A 24,429-nucleotide genomic window follows, 5' to 3' on the forward strand; every position below is an offset into this window, starting at 1 on the left:
GTTACTGTAAATTTCACCGAATATATATGATGGAAAAAGTAGATCTTAGTTTGGATATATAAATATATCATTCAAAATAACTTTTTTTAATATATTTTAATCAATTTTTATCAAAAGAATTTAATTAAAAATGAATTTTTTCAAAAAATACTTTTTTCTCCGATCAATCTAAATAGATGGATAATCTCTAAGCTTGGTTTCACAGAAAGCTAAAACTCATACATATATAATTAGAAGAAGAGAGGCTCAGCTCAGGCACGGATATAATATTCGTTACATGAATAATATATATATATATATATATGAAAAGAAAAGAAAAGAAAAGAAAAAAGGTGGTATTGGTGTGTTCGTGTCAGGATGAAATTAATATGTTTCATTGTCGTTGGGGGCGCAGATCCAAAGCAGGCAGGCAGTAGGGGAGTTTTAAGAAGCAGACTTTGACCTATGAATTATGAAACCAAAAAAACATAAATAAATAAATAAGAAGAAAAAAGGGCATTATCATATTATATTATATTATACTATAGAGAGGATTAATTTGAATTTAGTTGAGGTGAAAAGGGAGACACCAATCTCAATCTCAATCTCAATCTCAATCTCAGTGGCATCCATTCAATTACTGTAAACAGAGAGAATAGAAGTAATTATTCATAAATTCTGTATTAAAGTGTGATTTCATTTCAGGAAAATGGACTTGGATGTGGTCGTTGGCTCAATTACCCTTTCTTTTTTTACCCTTTTAAATTATAAATCATCACACACTAGCTAGGGAAAATAAATACTTTCCAATCCCATTTATATTTACTCTCTCAAATTTCTTACTCAACATTAATGTTTTGTCTACTCATATATAATATGTGTTAATTAATCAATCGGGTGACCTTAATTTTCAACAATATATTTACCTGATTAAGTTAATTAACATCCAGGCTCCCCCTTTGGCTACATTACGTTTCTCTTCCTCATCATCATGTGACCGGCTCCTTGGCCTTGGGCATTGACCGGAGGAAGATGAGCCCACTGCACCGCCATCCCAACCAATTTGTTTCATTAATATTAATTTCTCTTTCATCATTAATGCAACATACACACAAAGCTTACATTTTTTGCAGCTGTCTTGAATGCTTCTTTATGAGCCATTGCTGGATTCTCCGCTTTCAGCCTCCGAATCTCTTCCCTGCATTTTTCAATTTTTCAATTTTTCAATAATTATATGCATGAAACCAATTCACCCTACCTCCCAACCCTTTTGTCAAACTCTCTCTTACGTGCATATATAAATAATAATAACATATGTCTTACTTGATGAATTGGTTATAAGCTGACGGGGCTCGCTGTTTCTTCTCCGGGGCTTAATTTTCAGAGACCAGAATCAAAATGATTTAAACAATTAGAAAAAATAAAAAATTTCACGTAGAATAATAATAACAAAAAATGATAAGAGAGATGGAGGCGTACGCTTGTTAACAACTGGAGTGGTGGGTGGAATAATGCTGACATCATCATCTTCATGATTTTGGATAATGTTATGGTACGAGGTTACGAGGTCGGATGTGTTGCTGAGGCTGTCCAAGCAGTAGTGTTTCTGGAGGTTAAACTCCTGCCCCAAACCCTCCTTTGGCTGACACATTGTAATAATTTAGAACCAAACTTAGAAGTTAATTAGAAAAATTAAAGAGAAAGATAAAGAAGAAAATGAAGAGGTTGGTTAATTGGTACCAAGTTATGAGAGAGGGAAGTGAGAAGATCAAAAGGGATAAAAGTGGGCTTAGCCATGTTGACAGAGAGAAGGCCAGTGCAGTTGCCGCATCTTACGCTCACCACCATCGACAAGTTGCTGTATGGCACATTTACCTGTGCGTATATATACTTGCCTCATATTCATTATATTCAACATTTATATATAACACTTGAAGAATTCAAATCAAATCATCATCAAACAAAACCATATTATATGCATTATTATCATTATTATGACTAATTTACTACTTAATTACCTCATTTAAATTTGTTATATATATATGATCTTACCAACAATATAGTGCTACAAAGACCACATTGCACATAGCGAATCTGTTCAGAGGAATCGCCCTGGAGCTGCTCCACTGTCGACATATCAACGCCCTTATATTTCTAGACAAAACTGATAATTAAAAGAGAGAGAAATGAAGAAGACCTAACCACGATATGTCTATGAGACAACAACACCAAGTCCAATTTATATACCTCATTTTGGTTGCCATTATTATCAAATATCATACTTCCCTTTCAATTAATGGTTTCCTTCTGTCCTTTTCTAACGAAGATTCTTTTATCATGTAATTATATATATAATGTGTGTGATATAAAAATTAAGCACAAATATAATGTGTAATAATTTTTAAAATGTTTATCTAGTCTATGAATTTTTAATTCTGTTCTCTATTTAGTAAATGGTTGTTATTTTAAGAATTAACAAAAAGAAAAAAGAAAGTTTACAAATGTTAAGGGACCAAAAGGAATATCTTGAAAATTGAAATACCAAAATAAAGCAAACTTGAAAGTTGAAGAAGTTTCGGTAGTGCATAGCAGAAGGTGCAGAGACGAAGGAAACTAACATGGGTGCTATGGCGTTACCTCTTTCTCTGAACGTCAAAATTTTAACACAAAAAGTAAACGCACGACTCGCCCATCTTTCTTCTTCTATTATTTTTCATCTCATTTACCACTGTTTCATTTTTTTTTACCACGCTAGTAATATAATTCAGAACGGATAATACATCAAATTAAACTTTATACACTTTTCTCTCCTAACTGCACTTGTGTGATTTAGGAAGGGACTAGAGGAGGTTCATAACTCTAGTAATATACAAGAAATCGCTATGATTTGTAAAACTTATAAAATGTTAAATTGTAAACTACTTTTGTTAGGATTTTCAGGTTGCAAAGTCAAGTCTCTTTTTGTTAGATAGTTGAGCTTTGTTAGAGGATTCTTGTTAGCTAATTTTAGTGTTGTATCAAGCTATTTATACTTTTACCATTGATCAATATAAACAAAGAAAATCATCCATTCAGAACTTGTTTTTACATTGTATCAGAGCCTTGATAGTTGGTTTCTTCTTCCTCTTGTTCTTTATCATCGCTGTCGTCCGGTCATTACACTAGTGCCAACCACCCAGAATCCCTATTAGGCGTGAAGAAGAACCACCCAGATCCCTTGTTCGAAGCCACTGTGGAAAACTCAACCCTCGATTTCCACTGTGAAAAACTCGATCCTTGATCCCCACTGTGAAGAACTCGACTTTCGATCCTCAATTCCTGGTCCAGAACTCGATCCCTGATCCCCGGTCCAAAACTCGACCCTCGATCCCCGGTCCAGAACTCAACCCTTGAATCCTCGATTCCCGATCTGGTCCAGAACTCGATTCTCGATCGAACTCGATCCAAGTCTTGACCCGTGCCTTATACTGCTATAATTCTTCTTCTTTTTTTCCTCGTTATGAATGGAGAAAAATGACATCTTTCATCTTATCAGCACAATCCTTGATGGTACCAACTATATTACCTGGGCATATCAAATGAAGCTCTTCCTGATTGATCGTAAATTATGGCGAATGGTAACAGGTGATGTCGTTAAGCCTGACAAAGGAGCCACTGAAGAAGACAAGAAATTTGTGGATAGAATAGAAGACCGGGATAATAAGAACCACAGATAATCACCTGGTTGGGTAATACCTCCATCCCAGCCATTCACACTCAATTTGATGCGTTCGACATAGCAAAAGAACTTTGGGATTTTCTGTCCAGACGATTCCAAACTGTGGGTCTTGCCCACTACTATCAACTTCATACTACTCTAGTTAGCATAGGTAAGAAGATCAGCCGGTCCGTGAATGAGTATCTCGCTATTCTTCAACCTATTTGGACTCAATTAGACCAGGCTAAGATCAATCCAGATCATCTATAACTTATCAAGGTCCTTATGGGGCTTCATTCTGAGTATGAGTCTGTTCGCACTGCCTTGTTACATCAGAGTCCACTACCATCTTTTGATGCAGCAATTCAGGAAATTCTCTTTGAGGAAAGGCGACTTGGGTTATCTCATCTCCTTCCCCGAATATTGCTCTCGCAAACAGCCATTCACGATTTCCAACTGAGTCGATTTTTTGCAAAAATTGCAAACAACATGGTCATAAGTTTTCCAGTTGCCCCACCATTGAATGCAGTTACTGCCACAAAATGGGTCATATCCTGGACAACTGACCTACCAAACTACCTCGACCTCCAAGATACATCAATAAATCCAAGAATTCCCCCAAGCATGGTTCTTCTTCTGTCATGGCAACTGTCATTTCCTTGGACATGGTATCCCCAATCCTCAAAGTATCCATATCAGTAATCTTCAGGACTTGCTGAAATAGGTGCTCTCTCCCAATTATCTTGCCCTTGCCGTCACAATAGGTACATCTTGGCTCCTCGATTCAATTGTTGCAATCATATGACCTCGAATATGACCTTACTGTCTTCCTTCACCCCCTATGCAATCCCTGCCTTCGGTATATTCTGTTGATGGTAACCACATGCCTATTTCACATGTTAGGATTGTCAGTACACCGAGTATTAGTCTATCCACTACTTATCATGTCCCACACTTGACTTTCAATCTTGTTTCTATTGGACAACTGTGTGACCTGGGAACAACTGTTCTCTTTTTCTCTCATGGTTGTCAGGTTCAGGATTCGCAGGTGGGTCAGATGGTTAGCACGGGTCGCAAGGTGGGAAGATTATTTAAGCTCACGTTCCTTCAACCTCCTGTTTTAGCATCTGTGTCTGCAGCTGTCACAGATACCGATACGTATCAATGGCATCTTCTTCTTGGCCATTCATCATCTGAAAAACTTCGTAGCTTAATTTCTATTGGTATCTTAAGTAATGCCTCTAAATTTCGTTCATTTGATTGTTTACATACCAAATTGGCGAAATAGCCTGCTATGTCATTTCCTACTTCAACATATCTCTGTGATAAACCATTTGGCCTTGTTCATTCCGACATTTGGGGCCCTACTCCCACCCCTACAATAAATGGCTATCGGTATTTTGTTTTATTCATTGATGACTACTGTCGTTTGATTTGGATATATTTTCTTACGAGTCGTTCATTTTTACCCCAAATTTACATTGAATTTGCTAAAATGATTCAAACTCAGTTTTCTCAAACCATCAAAATTATCCGGACTGACAATGCCATAGAGTATAAGTACTCCTACCTGCTTTCCTTCCTAACTCAACAGGGCTCTCTTATCCAATTCCCATGTCTTTATACCTCTCAACAAAATGGTCGGGCTGAAAGAAAGCATCGCCATATTCTCGACTCTGTCCGTACACAACTTCTCTCCGCATCTTGTCCTGAAAAGTTTTGGGGAGAAGCTGCACTCACATCTGTCTATACTATCAACCACCTTCTCTCTATTGTTCTCCATAATATGTCTCCTTTTGAGCGATTATATGGCATTCCACCCTCTTCTCTTTTCAAAGTTTTTTTGTTGTGCCTGCTTTGTTTTACTTCATTCCCATGAACATTCCAAACTTGAACCTCGGGCTCGTTTGTGTTGCTTTCTTGGTTATGGAATTGAACACAAGGGATTTCGGTGTTAGGACCCCATACCCAATCGTTTATGTATTTCTCGCCATGTCACCTTTTGGGAACATCGTATGTTTTCTATATTTCTTCCTTCCATGCCTCACTTCTTGGTACTCAATCATTCTTCACTAGTCTTATCACATATCTATTTTCCGCCTGTGAATCTTCATTTGAGTCTCTCACTCCACCCATTCCAGAGCATGAGTCTTCCGCTCCACCCATATCAGAACTTGCATCTTCCATCCTACCCGTCCTAGAGCTTGGTTAGTCTTCTCCGTTTGCTGCACTCTTGGGATCATGATCCTGCACCTGTCGTTGGTCTGCTCGGGTAAGAGAAACTCCATATTATCTATAGGACTATCATTGTTTTTCCACTGCTATGTTCTTAGTTGAACCGCAGTTCTATCATGAGGCTTGTACTAACCCTCTTTGGCAGCAAGCTATGGATGAGGAACTTCAGGCATTAGATAAGATTCACACTTGGGAGTATGTTATCTACCGCCTGGCAAGAAACCTATTGGATGTAAGTGGATCTATAAAATCAAGACTCACTCTGATGGATCTGTCGAATGCTATAAGGCTCGTCTGGTGGCTAAAGGGTATTCGTAGGAATATGGTATTGACTATGAGGAAACATTCACTCCAGTTGCACGAATGACATCTGTCCGGAGTCTATTAGCCATAGCAGCTGTCAGGTAGTAGCCCCTTCTTCAAATAGATGTTAAGAATGTCTTCCTCAATGGCATACTGTCTGAGAAAATGTATATGTAGCCACCACCTGGCGTACCTTCTCCACCATACAAGGTATATCTTCTTCACCGTGTATTATATAGGCTCAAGCAAGCTTCTCGTGCCTAGTTTGCAACCTTCAGCTCTACAGTTACCCAACTTGGATTTTCCTCCAGCGCGCATGACTCCGGTCTATTTACTCGAAAAACTTCTCGTGGACTTGTTCTTCTTCTATTATATGTGGATGATGTGATCATTACTGGTGATGATCCTCAGGCTATTTTGGATCTCCGAAGCTATCTAGGAGAACATTTTGAGATGAAAGATCTGGGACCACTTAGTTACTTCCTTGGTCTTCAGGTTTCATCATGTTTTGATGGATACTACTTATCTCAAATGAAGTATGCATAAGATCTGTTAGCTCATTTAGGTATCATTGATTCTGCCACAACACCGACACCGTTGGATTCCAATGTCCGTCTGAGCTCTTTTGATGGTGTTCCCCTCCAGGATCCAACACTGTATAGACAATTGGTTAGTAGCCTTATATATTTAATAGTAACTTGTCCAAACATAGCCTATACGGTTCACATTGTCAGTCAGTTCATGTCCAATCTCTACTCTATCCATTTCACAGTTGTCCTTCGTATTATGCATTATGCTAAAGGTATGTTAGGACATGGACTTCAATTCTCTTCTAAATCCTCTTTGATTCTATTTGGATATTCTGATGCTGATTGGGCAGGTATCGTACGGATAGACGGTCTACCACAGGTTATTGTTTTCATTTGGGTGATTCTCTCATCTCTTGGCAGAGTAAGAAACAAACGGTTGTTTCTTGATCTAGCACTGAATCAAAATATCGTGCACTTGTTGATGCAATCTTAGAGGTCTTGTGCTTGCGCTGGCTCTTGGCTAACATGAGGGCTCCTCAAAATTCTACTATTATTCTTCACTGTGACAATCATAGTGCCATTCAGATAGCACATAATGACGTTTTTCATGAACGAACAAAGCATATAGAGACTAACTGCCATTTTGTCCGCCATCATCTTCAAAACTCTATTCTGCGCCTTCAGTCCATACCTACAACTGAGCAACCAGCCAACAACTTCACCAAAGCCCTTCCCTCTTACGAACAACCTGTGAAGAGTCGACTTACTAGTTATGGTTAAATCAAGTAGACAGAAATATATCTACAGTGAGAAGAGTGCAACTATCGAGCTATAGCGATGTGTCTCGATAAACGAATATTGATTAATTAGGTCTAAATAATTTAGTCAATTAATCTCAAATCGTTGAAGCTCATGATCTGTAGGTCCATAAGGTCCTCTACTATCTCGTAAAATATGAACACCTTGGATTAGTGAATTGAGTAATTTTGAAATGTTCAAAATCAAAATTGGGTTTTCAATTTGAAATGTTTAAATTGAATTTTAATTTGAAATGTTCAAATTACAAATTAGGATTTGAATTTAAATTGTTCAATTTCAAATTAGGGTTTTAACAATTATATTTGATATGATTAAATGTTTAATTTATCAAAATTAAAAGAAATTGGAGAGTTTAAAATATTTGAATATTGATTTAAATATTAATTACATGAATAGGATTTATGTATAAATTAGACATTTGATTAATTTAATATTTGATACTTAATTAGGTAATTAATTAAATTAGCTTAATTAATTAAAAATCAAATTATTTTTCAAATTACAAATTGAATTTTAGAAATTGAATTTTACATTTTGATCTAATTTTGAATAAATAAAAAAGAAAATTAAAAATGATTCAACTTAATTTGAAAATTAAATTGAAATAGTGGAAAAATCCACAATTTGGAGTTGATTTGGTGTCTTCATCTCCAATCTAACACTTAGCTAATCAATTTGAGTTCCATTTGAAGTGGCTTTCAGCATTATGCTGAGAGCTTGCATGTAAATGTTATTTAAAAGCTCATTTTTCAGATTGATTAGAGAGTTTTGCTTAATTTTTGAAATTCGGTAGCTTTCTCCCTCTCCACTTAAAACCCTCTTCTATTACCTCACTCAATTCACTGAAATTGTGAGTTCCACCACTCAAATCCAAGGCTGAGAATAGTAGAGAAGATCTATTGGTGGTCTACTATTGATTTGCAGCTCAGAATTATTTGCCTAAATACTGTCACTAATCAATTACTTGCCTAAATACTGTCACTGAGATTCAGAACCAGAGTCCCATATGCTGTAAGCTCCATGTCTTCTCTTTCTTGTGCTGATATGGTGATTGGCAGTGTTGATGGGTCCAAAAGGGTCTTGTGTGCTCTTTGTTGTCCAAGAATGGCTTTGATTTTGGCCTTCCATAGGCCAAAATCGCCCTTCCCATCAAACTTCTCAATCTCATACCTTGCAACAGCCATTTTTTATCCGATCGAGTATCGAGTCTTGATTTCTTGAGAATCTTGAAGCTCCAAGAAATTTGACTTTGATGATCCGCTCTGATACCACAAATTGTTGGGCTGATCACTCTTCACAAGTCCCAAATACTCAAGATCAACGTTGGAGAGATGAAGAAATGGCTCAGAATTATTCTGCCAAATTCTCGATACTCGAACTCGATGCTCGACTGCTTCCTACTCGATCCTCAATAAGAATTCCCTTCTTCCTCTAACGAGGCTCTATAAAATCCTTGATGCAACTTGATGACAACAGAACTAATACTTGATTGTACTCGACGGTTCTTGAACGATATTCGGTACGACTCGAAGGTGAAAACGATGTACTCGAAGCTATTCGATCGCGAAGAATCGATGCATGATTGACTCGATAATCTGATTACTTGATGCGATTTGAAAGTTAATTGAATGACACATGATATGTGTAAAGAAATAATTCAAATGAACATGAAAAATAAGGGAAGAAGAAGGAGACATTGTGTTTATGTGGTTCGGCAAGATTGCCTACGTCCACGGGAAGATATGAATTATTTTACTGATGAAGATTAAGTATAGATTTTTTATGTTTATAAAAAAACTAAGAAAATGATGATAACTCTGTGATTTGAATTTGAAATCAGTTGTATTTATAGGATATACCAACAAACAAAATCTGAGGTATTTGAATCAAAGCTTCTTCAATTCCATTTGTTACTAGGTTTGCCATAATGTTCTAACAATAAAGTTTATAAAGAAAATTAAATTTCAAGAGAGCAATCTCGCTCTTATACCAATTACTGGACCGATATGGAAACCTTAGATAGAGGATGAATAGGGTTTAATTAAAATTTTTCATAAAGTATGCTCAATTTGATTTAACTAGATATTTTTAAATTAAATAAATAAAAACTCTAATTTATGCTAAATTACAAGATTGACAAAAATTACGTAACAATATACTCAATCAATCTCAATCAACAAAATCATGAAATTAAAATTATATGCAAAATAGTTAGTAAAGAGTTAGAGGAGAAGACACCATAACTTTTATAATGGTTCAGTCAAACTCAACCTACATCCACTTTTCCAAGCGCCTCTTGGGATTTCGATTAAAAAATCTCATTTGACTCTTTCCACGAATGAGAGCTAAACTGCTACCTTGATCCTTTTACCAGCTCAAGAGCAAACCCGATCATTTTCATGGGTTAGGATCCAACCGTCACAATGTTTTTGAAGCTTTAAATCACACAATAAAACTCTCTAAAAATAGTGGGTATACAAGTTTGAACTCACACATTTTATTCCTCACAATACAATAGAAATTTCTTTTAAGAATAAGATGAAAAGAAAGAAAATTGGAAGTTGTAAAGAGAGTAAGAATAGTGGCCTTTTTACTAATTTTTTTAAGACTGTAATATGTGAAAAGTTGAAATAATTTTGGAGAAGATGAAATATAAAAAGAGAGGGAAATAGGGTAAAAAGTGGATTTTGATTTGGACCATTGGATTGTTCAAAAAGTTAAATTGAATAGTGAAGATTTAAACTCAACTAGTCGTTAAACACAAACACAAAATAATATAATATTATATATTTTTTAAAATCATTTCTTTTAAAAACCAACAAATAATAAGAGTCCACCATTTGTCAAAAACTAACCATTAGAAACAAACATAAAATAATATTAAATTATTTTTGTTAAATAATCCAAAAATAAAAAAATCCACCATGTGTCACTCCTCCATTGCTTCAACTGGTTTTTCCTAATTGGTCAAATTTGATGATTTGACTGCCATGTCACCATCTCGGGTATTTTTTTCGTTGCATTTCTTTTTGTTATATCTTCATCCGAACTCCGATTTGGGTGATTCAAAAGGTGTCGTGATCATTGTTTCAAGCTCTATACTATGGAATATTCAAAATATTGAAATTGTTAGTAAACAAAATCAAGTTTGTAATCATCAAAACGTTAATTAATTAATTAATTTGAGATTAAGGGCCAAAAAGCCAACAAAGGACACTCTATAGAATATTTTAGTGAGAAACTGAGTACCTCCAGACAAAATTGAAGTACTTATAAACAAAAAAACTCTATGCTCTAGTTAGAGCTCTTAAACAATGGGAGCACTATTTACTTGTCAATGCCTTTATTCTATTAACTGATCATTTCTCTCTTAAATTTTTACAATCCTAGAAAAATATTAGCCGAATGCATACAAGATGGCTTCAATTCCTCCAAATATTCAATTTCGTCATCAAGCACACTTCGGGTAAGGTAGGTAAGGTAGCCGACGTCTTAAATCGAAAAGGTACTCTTCTTACACTTCTTCAAAGTGAAATTCTTGCTTCTGATCATATTAAGGAATTATATGCCACTAATAAAGATTTTAAGCATATTTAGGAAACGTACCTATTGCATCAACCTTGCCATGATTATCACATATTTGATGGTTTTTTATTCAAAGAAAATTGTGTATATATACCTCATACTTCCCTTAGAGAGTTTATAATGAAGGGGTTACACTCTGGTGGTTTAGTTAGATATTTTGGTCATGATAAAACAACAATTGCAGTCTTTTCTAAATTTTTTTGGCCTCAACTTAATAAAGATGTCAATAATTTTGTGCGAAGGTGTAATATTTGTCAAACTTCTAAAGGTAACTCTCAAAATACTTACTTATATACCCCTTTATCAATTCCTAATACAATTTGGGAGGAACTCTCCATGGACTTTGTGCTAGGATAACCCCGTACTCAATGTAGTAAGATGGCTCACTTCTTACCATGTAGAAAAACTTATAGGTCTTGAAAAGAACTATATTTTACATATTAACTCCCTTCATTTTATACTATCAATTTGCTTAATATCCCAACTTTATAGGTAAAATAGTTAACCAACCCAAAGAAATATGACTTCTCTTAGATATACGGTTTAAGGGAGCACTTTAGAGAAATTAGAAGAAGTTTGGAGCTAAAAGGAGCAAAAACGAGCCAAAAATCACCTAATTAGAAGAAGTCGAGAAAATTACCATTTTACCATCATAGCAACGTTGCAACGCTGGAATTTGTGAAGATCAACACTGCCTCGATGCTAGAAGACAAAGAGCACCAATTTGCTGCAAAATAGAGCATTACAGCGCTACGTAGATTGATGGAAAAAAAAAGAGAAAGCACACATTATAATATATAGTTTGAATGTATGCATGTGATGTATGTTATTTAATTTCATTACTTTGTTGTATATAAGTGTTATATATATGTAGTAATGAAATGAACATTGCATGATGCATGACATTACTTCAGGTAATCTTATAAACGTTATAATTTTATAAAGTATGTCAATCGATGCAAAGTAGGTTTTAATTTGTTTCATTTACTTTATAAGAATTATAAATAAATGAAATTAGAAATTAAAATCAATAACTAAGAGTTGCATACAAACTTAGATAAAATCATTTTTTCAAAATAGTTCTAAAATATGATTGAGATAGACCTAAGTTCACAAATTATAATGAGATTAGAAATTAGATTAATCTTTTTTAATCGATTTAATAGGATTAAATTGATTGCAATAAAAGATTAAATTTGTATCAAATATATCTATAAGCCTTTTGTCTAAGACAGGTTGTGGCTATGCTGGGGTACTAAGATGATGGAAACAGAACACCCCTACCTGGAAACCTACCTGAAAAGGTGAATTAGATAGATTTGCTACAAGCATGCAATTGTTGGTTAACATTTGTTTAAGTGTTTAATGAATATTAATAAAAAAAAATTTAACTTTTCAAAGTAAGTGTTATTTTTGGGCAAACTTAAACAATTACTTAGTAAAAATAATTAGCTGTATTTTTCCTAAGTAAATTAAACCTTAGGTTGTTGAAATACTCAGTGGGAGGAAGAAGATGTATATGATATGTCATTTTTCCTCTCATGGTTCTCCCTCAATATTCACACCGTGAGACTCATGCTTGGTCTTGAGGCACCCTAGGAGTGTCTCCTTCGGATGGTGTTTTCATGGGTAAATATCAAGGTGAATGGAGAGAGTATTTATAGTAAGTGGGAGAGGGATGTGTGTCAACATGTCCTACGGTCTCTTTCATTGGTTTGCACCGTGAGACCTTCTTGCACGGCCTCGAGGCATCCTGGGAGCGTCCCCCTTTGGATGGTTTATGCAGGTAAATCAATATCAAGGCGGACTCCATAAATGAATAGGATCGCTTTAGTTTTTGCCCCAATTGGTTTTTCCCTTCGGTTGGCTCATTGGGGCGGAACTCTAGGATCTAAAATGAAGGGTCACACTTACGGGAAATTATTAAGCAAGTTAATGATTTATTGACCGAATAAATGATGACTAATTGTTATAGGAATAAAAGTTATTTTGGTGTAATGATTGGTTGAGAGTGTCTCAATTCAGTGAAGGGACAGCTGACTACCTTTCGGTGACTTTTGTTCTAAATCACTAAAGCGTCATTGTAAAATTAGATGTAAATGGGGTCCATTTAGATTTTGCTAAAACTGATTGGATTTTTTTAAAGAGTTATGCTAAAATCTAATATAGATCAATGTGTTTATTTTTTAGCAAATATGTCGAATAGCGTTTTTCCATTAATTGGCTTTTCTAGGTTGATCGTTTTTAATTACACGACGTGGAAAGAATCCATTAAAACATTTTCATAGTAAACGACCTCAAAATTGTCATGATTGAGGATTGTTCTCAAGTCCCAACCCTTGATGCACCACGAAATGTTCATAATACATATGAGATGTGGACAAAGGCTAATTTGAGGGCCCGAGTTCATATTTTCGCTAGCATACCTGATGTGTTGGCCAAAAGGTTTGAGAACATGGTCATTGCACATGAGATCATGGAATCAATGCAAGAATTGTTTGAACGAGAGTTCTCATGATTCGAGTAAAACGGGATTGATGACAATGAAACCAGTAGTGTCAGTTCCCAAGATAATCTCCAGTACATATTGAATGTAAAGGGACTAACAAAGAAAGCAATTGTTGTCAACTCTGATGAAGTTCATCAACGAGGATTATCCTATGAGATGAAACTTAGAGTTTATGATTTGGGTTCTAGAGCTGATCCCACTACTCTCCAGAAAAGGAAGAACTCCAAAGAAAATAAATCTGATTTATTTGTCTTGGAGACGTGCTTAGCAGAGAATGATGATTCTATCTGGATAGTTGATTCAGAAACTACTACCACATGTGTTCTTCACATCAAGGATTTAATTCCTCAAACAATTGGAAGCTGGAGAGATGACTCTTAGAGTCGGTACTAGTGAGGTCGTTTTAGTTGTTGTTGTAGGCAAACTTAAGTTATTTTTGGACAAAAAACGATATATGTTATTAGATGACGTATATGTAGTTCCTCATATCAAGAGGAACCTAATTTATGTTTCTTCTGATTGAACAAAAATATTCCATATCCTTCTCTGAGAATAAAGTATTTATTTCTAAGATTGGAATGGAGTTAGGTTTTGGTTCAATAGAAAATAACTTATATGTACTAAGGCCGTTAGTCATAAAAGCTATGCTCAATACTGAAATATTCAAAACAACAACTGTAAAGAGACTGAGAGTTTCCCCTAAAGAAATTTCCCATCTTTGGCATGTAAGGTTAGGTCACATCAATCTCAATAGGATTAAGAGGTTGGTAAAAAGTGGACTTCTAAATGGTTTAAAAGAAAAATCTTTACCAGTATGTGAGTCATGCCTTGTAAGCAAAATGACCAAACGACCTTTTACTAGAAAAGGTTATAGAGCCAAAGAAACTTTAGAGTTTATATATTCAGACCTCTGTGGTCCGATGAATGTAAGAGCATAAGGTGGGTATGAATATTTCATCTCTTTCATAGATGATTATTCTAGATTTGGATATCATACCTAATGTAACATAAATCTAAGGCTCTTTAAAAGTTCAAAGAGTACAAGACTGAAGTTGAAAACTTGTTAGGTAAAAAGATAAAAACACTACGATCTGATCATGGTGGAGAGTATATGGACTTAAGATTCCAAAACTATATGATAGAACATGGAATCACGTCCCAACTCTCAGTCCCAGGTACACCTCAGCAGAATGGTGTATCAGAAAGGAGAAACAAAACCCTGTTGGACATGGTTTGATCTTGATGAGTTATGCTCATCTCCCTGACTCGTTTTGAGAATATGCAGTAACGACTACAGTTTATATTTTGAACAACATTCCTTCAAAGAGTATTTCTGAAACACCTTTTGAGTTATGGAGAGGTCATAAAGGTAGTTTACACCACTTCAAAATTTGGGGATGTCCAGCCCATGTGCTAATGACAAACCCCAAAAAGATGGAACCTCATTCAAAAGTGTGTCTATTTGTAGGTTACCCTAAGGAAACAAGAGGTGGATACTTCTATGATCCAAGTGAGAATAAAGTGTTTGTATCGACAAACGCTATCTTCTTGGAAGAAGACCACATATGGGATCATAAACCACGAAGTAAACTGGTTTTAAGTGAGATTTCTAATGAGACTGCTGAGACTTCAATAAGAGTTGTTGAACAGGCTGATAGATCAACAAGGGTTGTTGATGTCAGTTCATCTAGTCATCCATCTCAAGAGTTGAGATTACCTCGACGTAGTGAGAGGGTTGTGAACCCACCTATACACTACATGGGTTTAACAAAAGCCCAAAACATTATAATTGATGATGGAGTTGAGGATCCATTGTCTTATTAATAAGCACTAGAAGATGTTGACAAAGATGGGATTAAAGACATGAATCAAGAAATAGAATCCATGTACTTCATCTGTCTGGGAGCTTGTAGATCAACGTGATGGCATAAAACCTATTGGTTATAAATGGATCTACAAGAGGAAAAGAGGTGTAGATGAAAAGGTAAAGACCTTTAAAGCTAGACTTGTGGCAAAGGGTTATACCCAGGTTGAGGGAGTGGACTATGAAGAAAAATTTTCACCTGTTGTCATGTTAAAGTTTGTCATGATTCTCTTGTTCATAGCCACATATTATGACTATGAGATATGGAAAATGGACGTCAAGACTACCTTCTTGAATGGTAATCTTGAAGAGACCATCTACATGAATCAACCAGAAAGATACATTAAACAAGATAAAGAGCAAAAGGTTTGCAAGCTTAATTGGTCCATTTATGGACCGAAACAAGCATCTCGATCTTGGAATATAAGATTTGATACTGCAATCAAATCTTATAGCTTTGATCAGAATATTGATGAACCTTGTGTTTACAAGAAAATCATCAACAACTCAGTAGCTTTCCTCTTGCTGTATGTGGATGATATCTTACTCATTGGGAATGGTGTAGGTTTTCTAACTAATATACAGAAATATCTAGCTGCCCAATTCCAAATGAAAGAATTGGGAGAGGCACAATTTGTTCTAGGGATCCAGATTATAAGGGATCGTAAGAATAAAAGGTTGGCCTTGTCTCAGGCATCATATATGAAGGAAATCGGATTCGAGATTTCTGTGAGCAGTGGAAAAAGATTATTCCAAATTACAATCATGAATGAACATTACATTTACAATCGACTTCAAAACAAGCAGTTATACAATTCTTACAGAAATTATAGCATAAAAACTCAAATGAACAAAGAGAAAAACTCTACAAACATTTGAAGATACGTCTCCACGCTTCTTTGCGCATGACTGCTCGAACAACAACAACCTCGAACGCTCGATCTACACAACCACAACATAGCACGAACACTTCGCACTCGTCCTCAACGATCGCCTTGGTCACGAACTCCTCAGCAATACGAACGATCTCCACCGAACCTCGACGGTGTCAAGTTGAGTATGACACCACCAACAAGGCTACCTTGGTATTGTCGGTGTGAGAATCCAGAGGGTGGGCTCTGTTCAGACTTGGAATGAGGCAGACGAAGGAGGAAACACCGATCATGTACACGACTGAGCAAGTGGAAGATGACGGAGACCTGCCATATAGGTTGATGCCCAATCATTGAGATAAAGCTAAGCGATCGTCTAGAAAAAGCTATGCGATCATTTAGCTCGGTCTGTCGCCTACAGACACTACACGATCGCTTACTTTGGACAATCGATCATCTAGCAAAATTATGCGATCATTTAGTAAATATTGCACGATCGTTTAGCTCGCCTAACCTGTCGTTTAGTAAATCTATATTTACTTGACTACTACCATGAGATCCCTTTTGTGCGAGAGAGAAATCTCAAAAACTTTTTTATGAAAACTTTTCAACAGTTTGTAAATCTTACTAAAATTGGAAAAATCATTTTCCTTTTATCTCACGGTTACCATGAATCCAATAACCACCCACTCAAAGAAAAAGAATTAAATATCGAATAATTAATATTATTATAAATATAAATGATAACCAACTTATCATACTATATTTATAACCTATAGTTTTAATATTTCATCTTATGAAACATATAAACCATAGTTCTTTTTCTATTCCATGGTACTTAATGTAAATCTCATTTACATCAATCCTCCACTAGATGTATCTCATACATCAAACCGATTATATCATATATAATCAAAATACCTCTTGTCAATTTGAACATTTCAAATCAACACCAAGAACTGATCCTCAACTGAATCCATTGAGCTACCAAGGGGATCTTATAAACCTGTAGCTCGAAGCTCCAGCAGTACGTGAACGACTAAACTCTTTACTCACGGGATCTACCATCTATTAACTGTCAGGCACTCCACTAAAGACCGACAGTTGAACTCTCCTTACCACATATATATTATGTTTCCATCTTAATTAATCAGTAGTGCGACAATCCTTCATAGATCGCTCGTAAGTATAGCTGGGCCAATAACCGTTATGCCCCTATAGTTACATCTGTCTCCTTAAGTACCACTGATCCCTTTAATGAACATAAGACATAGTCCTACTATGATTAAGTCTTCTCTTTCAAAAGAAGTTGTGGCCACTATGTTTAAGCCTCGGAATCAATCCTTAAGAGAGAAATCTCTCTACTTATCTCTTCTTCTGGAAAGAAGTGAATTCCATCTTGTGGATTGAGTTCCCAGCTCCCAAATTAGACAAGTCCCCAAAAAGGTAAACATATTGAGTTGACAATCTAACCACTTTCACCTATACTAATCAAAGGACCACCCTCAAAGATAGGAGTTCTCAAAACACTTAGGATTGAGGTCTGTCACCTATGGTCATTTAGGTGAGATGTAAGTCTCAAGTATCAACGACGTTATATACAGAGTCTAATCATCTCTTAGTCCAGGTCTTATACAAACTCTTTGTATAGGTCACCCCCACTCGCACGTCTCCACATGAATGGTCAGGATCTACCAGCTGTAGTAGTTTACAACACTTGCAAACCTCTACAAAGCGGGTCGTATTCGTGGTGTCACCAGGATCAGGTATCCTACCTTAATCCTTATACTACAGACCTATTTAGGTTATCACTTAAGGCATGATCCACTTGTATATCACATATACATGCTTAAGTTCACATAAGATAACCAAGGAGCTTTGTTTATTGGATATAGTAAATGCTAGAATTAAATAACACTTATTTTATTCATTAAACAATGTGTATCTTTACAAAAAAAGAGACTCCGGTAGAATTAGGACACCAATCCCAACAGTATATTAACAAGATGCTTGTCAAATATTCGATGCACAATTCCAAGAAGGGTTTATTACCTTTCAGGCATGGAATTGTACTGTCTAAGGAATAGTGTCCTAAGATTTCTCAAGTGGTTGAGGAAATAAGACGAATTTCCTATTCATCAGCTGTTGGCAACCTTATATATGCAATGTTCGAAGGATCTCATACCAAGAGTTCCATGAGTAGGTTCAGCTCCGATTTCACAGTGACCGAAACACAAAAGATATATATTCAACGTTAACAGTTATGCATATAACCTAATTATCGACATGCTTAGAGCAAAAGGAATAACAAGGAAAGGGTTCATACCAGATGAAGACTCTCTTCGCACGTTTGAACCCTAAATAGTGAAAACTCTCCAACGGATCTACCAATACCCGGCTAGTATGTCGACTACAACAGCACGATCAATACGAACACAAACACTGCAGCGGGGACGACACCACCACAAGTGAAACCCAGGTATCTTCAGTGTGAAAACCCAAAGAGTGGGCTTTGGTGAGTTTGGTAGAGGACAAAGGATAACACGTCATGTAGACGATAAGCAAGTGGGAGATGGAACTGTGCTATTGCATAGCGTAAATGCTTATCGTATAAAAGAGTCACACGATCATGTATGAAAGGCTGAACGATCGTTTGGGAAAAACGTATACGATCGTTTTGAAAAAACGTGAGGTAGACGATTGTTTAGATGGACGAGTTTCTATCGTATAGGCTCTCGCGATCGCTTTCACAAATTCTTTTGGGCGCGGACGAAAATATGAATGCATTATCTTGTGAAAAATGAAAACGCTTTTCATTTTTAATCGCTGGTTACCATAACCTACGCAGCCCACTTCCTACGTCCGAACGTGGACAAATTAGTTAATTATCAAATAATTAATCAATTAATTTAAATAATAAACATAATCATATTATATTTATATCCTATAGTTTGATATCATATATCTACTATAGTATTTTCTCCTCTACTTGATATAAATCATATTTATATCTAATTTTCTCCAAAATAATGTATCTCATACATTTAGCCAATTATATCATATATAATTGAACTTCCTCTTGTCAATTTGAACATTTCAAATTAATCCAAACATTGGTTCTCAACTTTATCCAAGTTACCCAAGTGACCTAATGGACCTGTGGCTCAAAGCTCCAACGATACGTGAATAGCTGATTAAACTCTTTAGCCACCAGATCCACCATCCGTTAACTGTCAGTGATTCCACTAAAGACCAACAACTGAACTCTTCTTACCACAGATATATTTATGTGTCCATCGGATATAACCAATCATGAGTACGATGACCCTTCACAGATGCTCGTAAGTACAGCTGGGTCAATTAACAGTTTTGCCCCTGTAGTTACATCTCACTCCTTAAGTACCACTGATTCCTCTGATGAACAATACAACATAGTCCAACTATGTGTGAACACCTCTCAAGCCAAGAGAAGATGTGTGGCACCACATCGTTCAAGCCCCGAAATCAGCTCTTAAAGGAGTAATATATCTACTTACCCTTGCCTTGGGGAAGGAGTGAATTCCATCTTGTGTAGCTGAGTTCCCAGCTCCCAAATCAAAAGAATCCCCAAAATGGTAGGTTTGAATCGACGAACTGGCCACTCACACCCATACAAATCAAAGAACCGCCCTCAATGGCAGGAGTTCCCAACTCACTCAAGATTGAGGTCATGTTACCTATGGTCATCTTAGTGAAGTGAAGTGTCTGTCATGAACGGTGTTATATAACGAGACATTAACACTTCGTGGTCAGGTCTTATACAAACTCTTTGTATAGGACGCCTCCACTCGCATGTCTCCAACACGAATGATCAGGATCAAACCATCTGTGACAAGTTACAACACTTTTGACCATTCCACAAAGCGCGCCGCGTCCGTAGTATTACCAGGATAAGGTTTCCCTCCTTTATCCATTTACTACAGACCATTTTGGTTATCACTCAAGACATGATCCACTTGTATGTCACCACATACGTGCTTGAGTCACATACAGATAACTAGGGATTTTATGTTTATTGGTTTGGGGTAAAGCAAATAAAACAAATAATTGAGCAAAAAACAAGATGTAAAGTAAATATCATATATTAAGAACACATGTGTTCGTATATACTCTTTACAAACTACAGGACATGAGACTTTAGGGCATCAACCCCAATAATCTTCCACTTGTTCTAAAGCGAATTGAGGTGTACAAAAAACTTAGTACAAAACAATTAACTAGGGCATAAAAGCCCAGTACAAGAAAATATCCCACTTGCCCTAGTCCAGCTGCGGGCGATCCTGTAGACCCATGCTTCGTAGGTGGTCTTCAAATACTGTAGCCATGAGAGCCTTTATAAACGGGTCAGTAACATTATGCTCTGAAACGATTCGCGTGACGATCATGTCTTCTCGATGCACTATCTCGCGGATTTGATGATACTTCCACTCTATGTGTTTACCGTGCCGGTGACTCCTTGGCTCCTTGGAGTTCGCCATAGCCCCACTATTATCACAATAGAGGGTAATGGGCCTAGACATATCTGGAATAACTTCCAGGTCTGTCAAGAACTTCATGAGCCAGACGACCTTCTTAGTAGCTTCGCAAGCTGCTACGTACTCCACGTCCATAGTGGAGACGGCGATGCACCCTTACTTAGTGCTTAGCCACACTGCAACTCCTCCGTTAAGAGTAAAAACTGACCCTGATGTGGACTTGCAAGAGTCCTTATCAGTCTAAAAGTCAGAATCCGTGTATCCTGTAAGGATCAAATCTCTCGAACCATACACAAGCATGTAGTCCCTTGTTCTCCGAAGATACTTGAGGATGTTCTTCACTGCGGTCCAGTGACCCTCGCCTGGGTTAGACTAATACCTACTGACTATGCCCACAGTGTAGCAGATGTCTGGACGAGTACAGAGCATCGCGTACATCAAATTGCTGATGGCAGATGCATATGGTACTGATAACGGGCAGAAATGCACGTTATCATAGTGCTAAGTTATTAAACAATGCTTGATTGCATTGATGAAAAATGATAAATTGCGTCCATTAAGCATAAATTCAATAATATTGCGGTCGCATGCGTCAGCGCATTGGAACTATTAATTTTTGTATTTTTTTTTGTGCAGAATATGGGAACTATTGATTTTTGTATTTTTTGTGTGCAGAATATGCGTTAATGCAATGCAAAGAATGCGACCATAGGAATACATCGTTCGAGTGCAACTTTACCACAAGACTTTGCGTTGATCGTGCTCACAAACATCCACCCAAGAAGAATCACCGCAACATGGTAGACGCATCCGGACGAAAGGACAATTAAGATCGATGGGACAAAAAGCTGACAGTAGTCGGATCCAAATTAAGTTGAAAGCCGATAACGGTCACAAAGTAAATCCAGCTTTATCGATGACAACTATCTGACGCATCAGTCGGGAATTAAAGTTGTCCCATCTGTACAACCAGGAGAGAGAAGCCGCCTTTCACCTTTGATGCCTTATAAATACCAAGTGCATTCTTCAGAGAAGGGGTTAAGCAGTCGATTACTTCATCACTTTATAAGTTCACACCTCTGTTCATAGTTTTCTTTTCTATTTCACGATGAAGCTAGAGAAGAGTGGTGACGTCGAAGATCGTCCAAGACGGCTCGAGAGAGAACCTTGGGGCGTAAGAGCAGAGAGCGGATTGACTCTCGCGAAAGCAAGAATATCTTTAGAGCACGAGTAGAATAGTGTAACACCTGGTGGCAAGAAATTGCTCCAGGCTCTTTACTATACTTACATTTTATTTCTGTACTTCATCTTTATATATTTAATGGAAGTTCTATTTCTACATCGGCTCACTCTCTTAAATACGCATGAGTAGCTAAACTAGTTGAATGGGTTGAGAAGAACTAAGCTAACATGATCTAAAAAGTTCATTGCTTGCGATTGTTTTGTTTTATGCTGTGCGAAACATCCCCTTTAGAGTTACTCGAGAGAGAATCTAAAGAAAGAACCTAATGTCTCAAGAGAGCTAGGTTAGAATCTGACTTGAAAGTGCAAGATTAGGCCTACATAAACAAGAAATAAGGACTTAGAGATAAGCTCTGTTTGTCAACTTGCATCGCATGCATCCTAGGAATAGGAATAATATTATGCGGTCGTATATTTGTGTGAATGTCATACTGTCATTGCATAAATAGAAATAGAGGTTTATGTGTAAACTCTGTAGACTTATCGCATATTTATCGCATGCGTTCTAGCCTTAGAAGCTGTGGCATTCACGCTAAGAGGTGGTTTACTATTGTATGCATGTTGCATGATCGCAAGGCAAGAACGCAACCTAGGGAGTGTTAGTCGAAACCCTTCTCAACCCGTTCACCGCATATTCATCGTATTTCCAGTTGCCAACTCTTTTCGAACTCTGCCGCATTTATTATTATTTTCATTAATGCAACAACAACTCAACACTTATTTATTTAATCGGTTACTGCAAGCTTTCATAAAAATCTCTAACGCAACTATTTTCACAAGTCTTTGTGTTCGACCCTAGACTTACCAGGAAACTCAGAGGAATTTACATTTGGATTTCGCTGGAGAAACTTAAGTGCACAACGCTATCCATCAACACATATCATCCACATTTTCCACACTTAATAAAATACCGCATCAAGTTTTTGGCACCGTTGCCGGGGACTTTGGCAAAATAGTTGTCAACGGTAATTGTAGAATGCAAAAATTGTACTATGATGCAAGCAAGGTTCAAGTCCATGTCCCCGGCAACGGCGCCATAAACTTGTAAATGCAAAAATTATACTATGATGCAAGCAAGGTTCAATTCTAATGCCCCATTACTAGTTCCCCGACAACGGCGCCATAAACTTGTAAACGCAATTTGAGTTGGATGTTTCTATCTTAGGCATACGCATAGTGATATATGATGATACTACTTCTAGATATGCGTTATTAACGAGTGTTCTTGTATTATGATGTGCGTTGTCACAAGTTTCCTTGCATTGAAATCAAGTATAATTTTATCGCAAGTTTCTCGGTGTGATCCGAGGTCGAACACAGGGACTGTTTGCGGTTATTGTGTTATGCTTGTGATACATACGACCAGGGCTTTTTCAATTTATAAAAGAATTGGTGTACAAGAAATTAAACATGCGATAAAGTAAAGTAAAGCGGTAAAAATGCAATAATAACATAAATTGCGTTAAAGTAAATCTAAGCTAAGATGATACAAGATACAGGTTTCATAATACAAGATACTGAGGTTAAGGCTGGCTGTGAAGATTATCTAAAGATCGTGTAATGCGGTGACAAGTCTTATGTACGAAGCAGAAACAGAAAAGATAATTAATACAAACATCGCAAGTTTCTTAATTGCGTTAAAAATATAAGTACAATTCCGCTTTTCCCTTGGCGTACACCTCTCGGTGATCGGCCACGTTCCCACATCTCTGTGGTGAAACAGGGACGAACGTAATGAACGCAAGGTTGCTTCCATCTCTGGAAGTACTACTCGCTTTAGTTAACACATTCTTCTATCCTTCTCTCGACAGATCAGAATGACATCTTCACTTCTGCTCTCGCAGGTGAAGATGCCGTCTAGCATGCCTTAGCTAAACACATTTATCTCTTTATCACAGATTAAGTTACTCGTTTAATCCATATTAATTACCAACGTATTAAGAAAACTTCATGAAGAAATCGATTAACGGAGGAACAGAAATAGACAGAGAAATGGAAATGGAAATGATCAAGACATTCGATAAAACTATTTAGCATCTGATACATGATTTGTGATTGAAGAGATTAAGAAGATGAAATACACTTGATGAAATAGAGTTAGAAACAAATACAAATAAGCGCCAACGTCTTAGCGCCAATCTGGATGGAGATTTGCTTGTCGGTATGGATGGATCATGCAAAAGGATGAGCTTCCCTCTTAGGCTTGCTCAACCGGTAGCAGGGATCTAAGCACAGAGCTTCACGGCAGGGATCTAGCAGAATCGCACTGAGACTCACCTC

At 36.7% G+C, this 24,429-nt stretch overlaps 1 protein-coding gene across 1 annotated transcript; it reads right to left on the reverse strand.

Moving 5' to 3' along the window:
* Positions 1-287: 287 nt before the first annotated feature.
* LOC120076711 (axial regulator YABBY 4-like) lies at positions 288-2,196 on the reverse strand. Its single transcript, XM_039030608.2, has 7 exons — positions 2,032-2,196; positions 1,720-1,854; positions 1,459-1,621; positions 1,303-1,351; positions 1,102-1,177; positions 906-1,020; positions 288-442 (listed from the first exon to the last, which is right to left on the reverse strand). The coding sequence occupies exons 1-6, from the start codon at positions 2,113-2,115 to the stop codon at positions 943-945; spliced, it is 585 nt and encodes a 194-aa protein (XP_038886536.2). The 5' UTR covers positions 2,116-2,196; the 3' UTR covers positions 288-442; positions 906-942.
* Positions 2,197-24,429: the final 22,233 nt, after the last annotated feature.

Source organism: Benincasa hispida, chromosome 4, assembly GCF_027475165.1.
Source record: "Benincasa hispida cultivar pf3 chromosome 4, pf3_genome.v1.1, whole genome shotgun sequence".
In the NCBI taxonomy this organism is placed as follows: domain Eukaryota; kingdom Viridiplantae; phylum Streptophyta; class Magnoliopsida; order Cucurbitales; family Cucurbitaceae; genus Benincasa; species Benincasa hispida.

Excerpts from the sequence above, each read along its gene's own strand:
- LOC120076711 (XM_039030608.2), bottom strand. The coding sequence starts at position 2,115 with ATGTCGACAGTGGAGCAGCTCCAGGGCGATTCCTCTGAACAGATTCGC. Across the intron at positions 1,352-1,458 it reads CACTCCAGTTGTTAACAAGC|CCCCGGAGAAGAAACAGCGA; the intron begins GTACGCCTCCAT and ends CTGAAAATTAAG. Across the intron at positions 1,178-1,302 it reads GCTTATAACCAATTCATCAA|GGAAGAGATTCGGAGGCTGA; the intron begins GTAAGACATATG and ends TGAAAAATGCAG.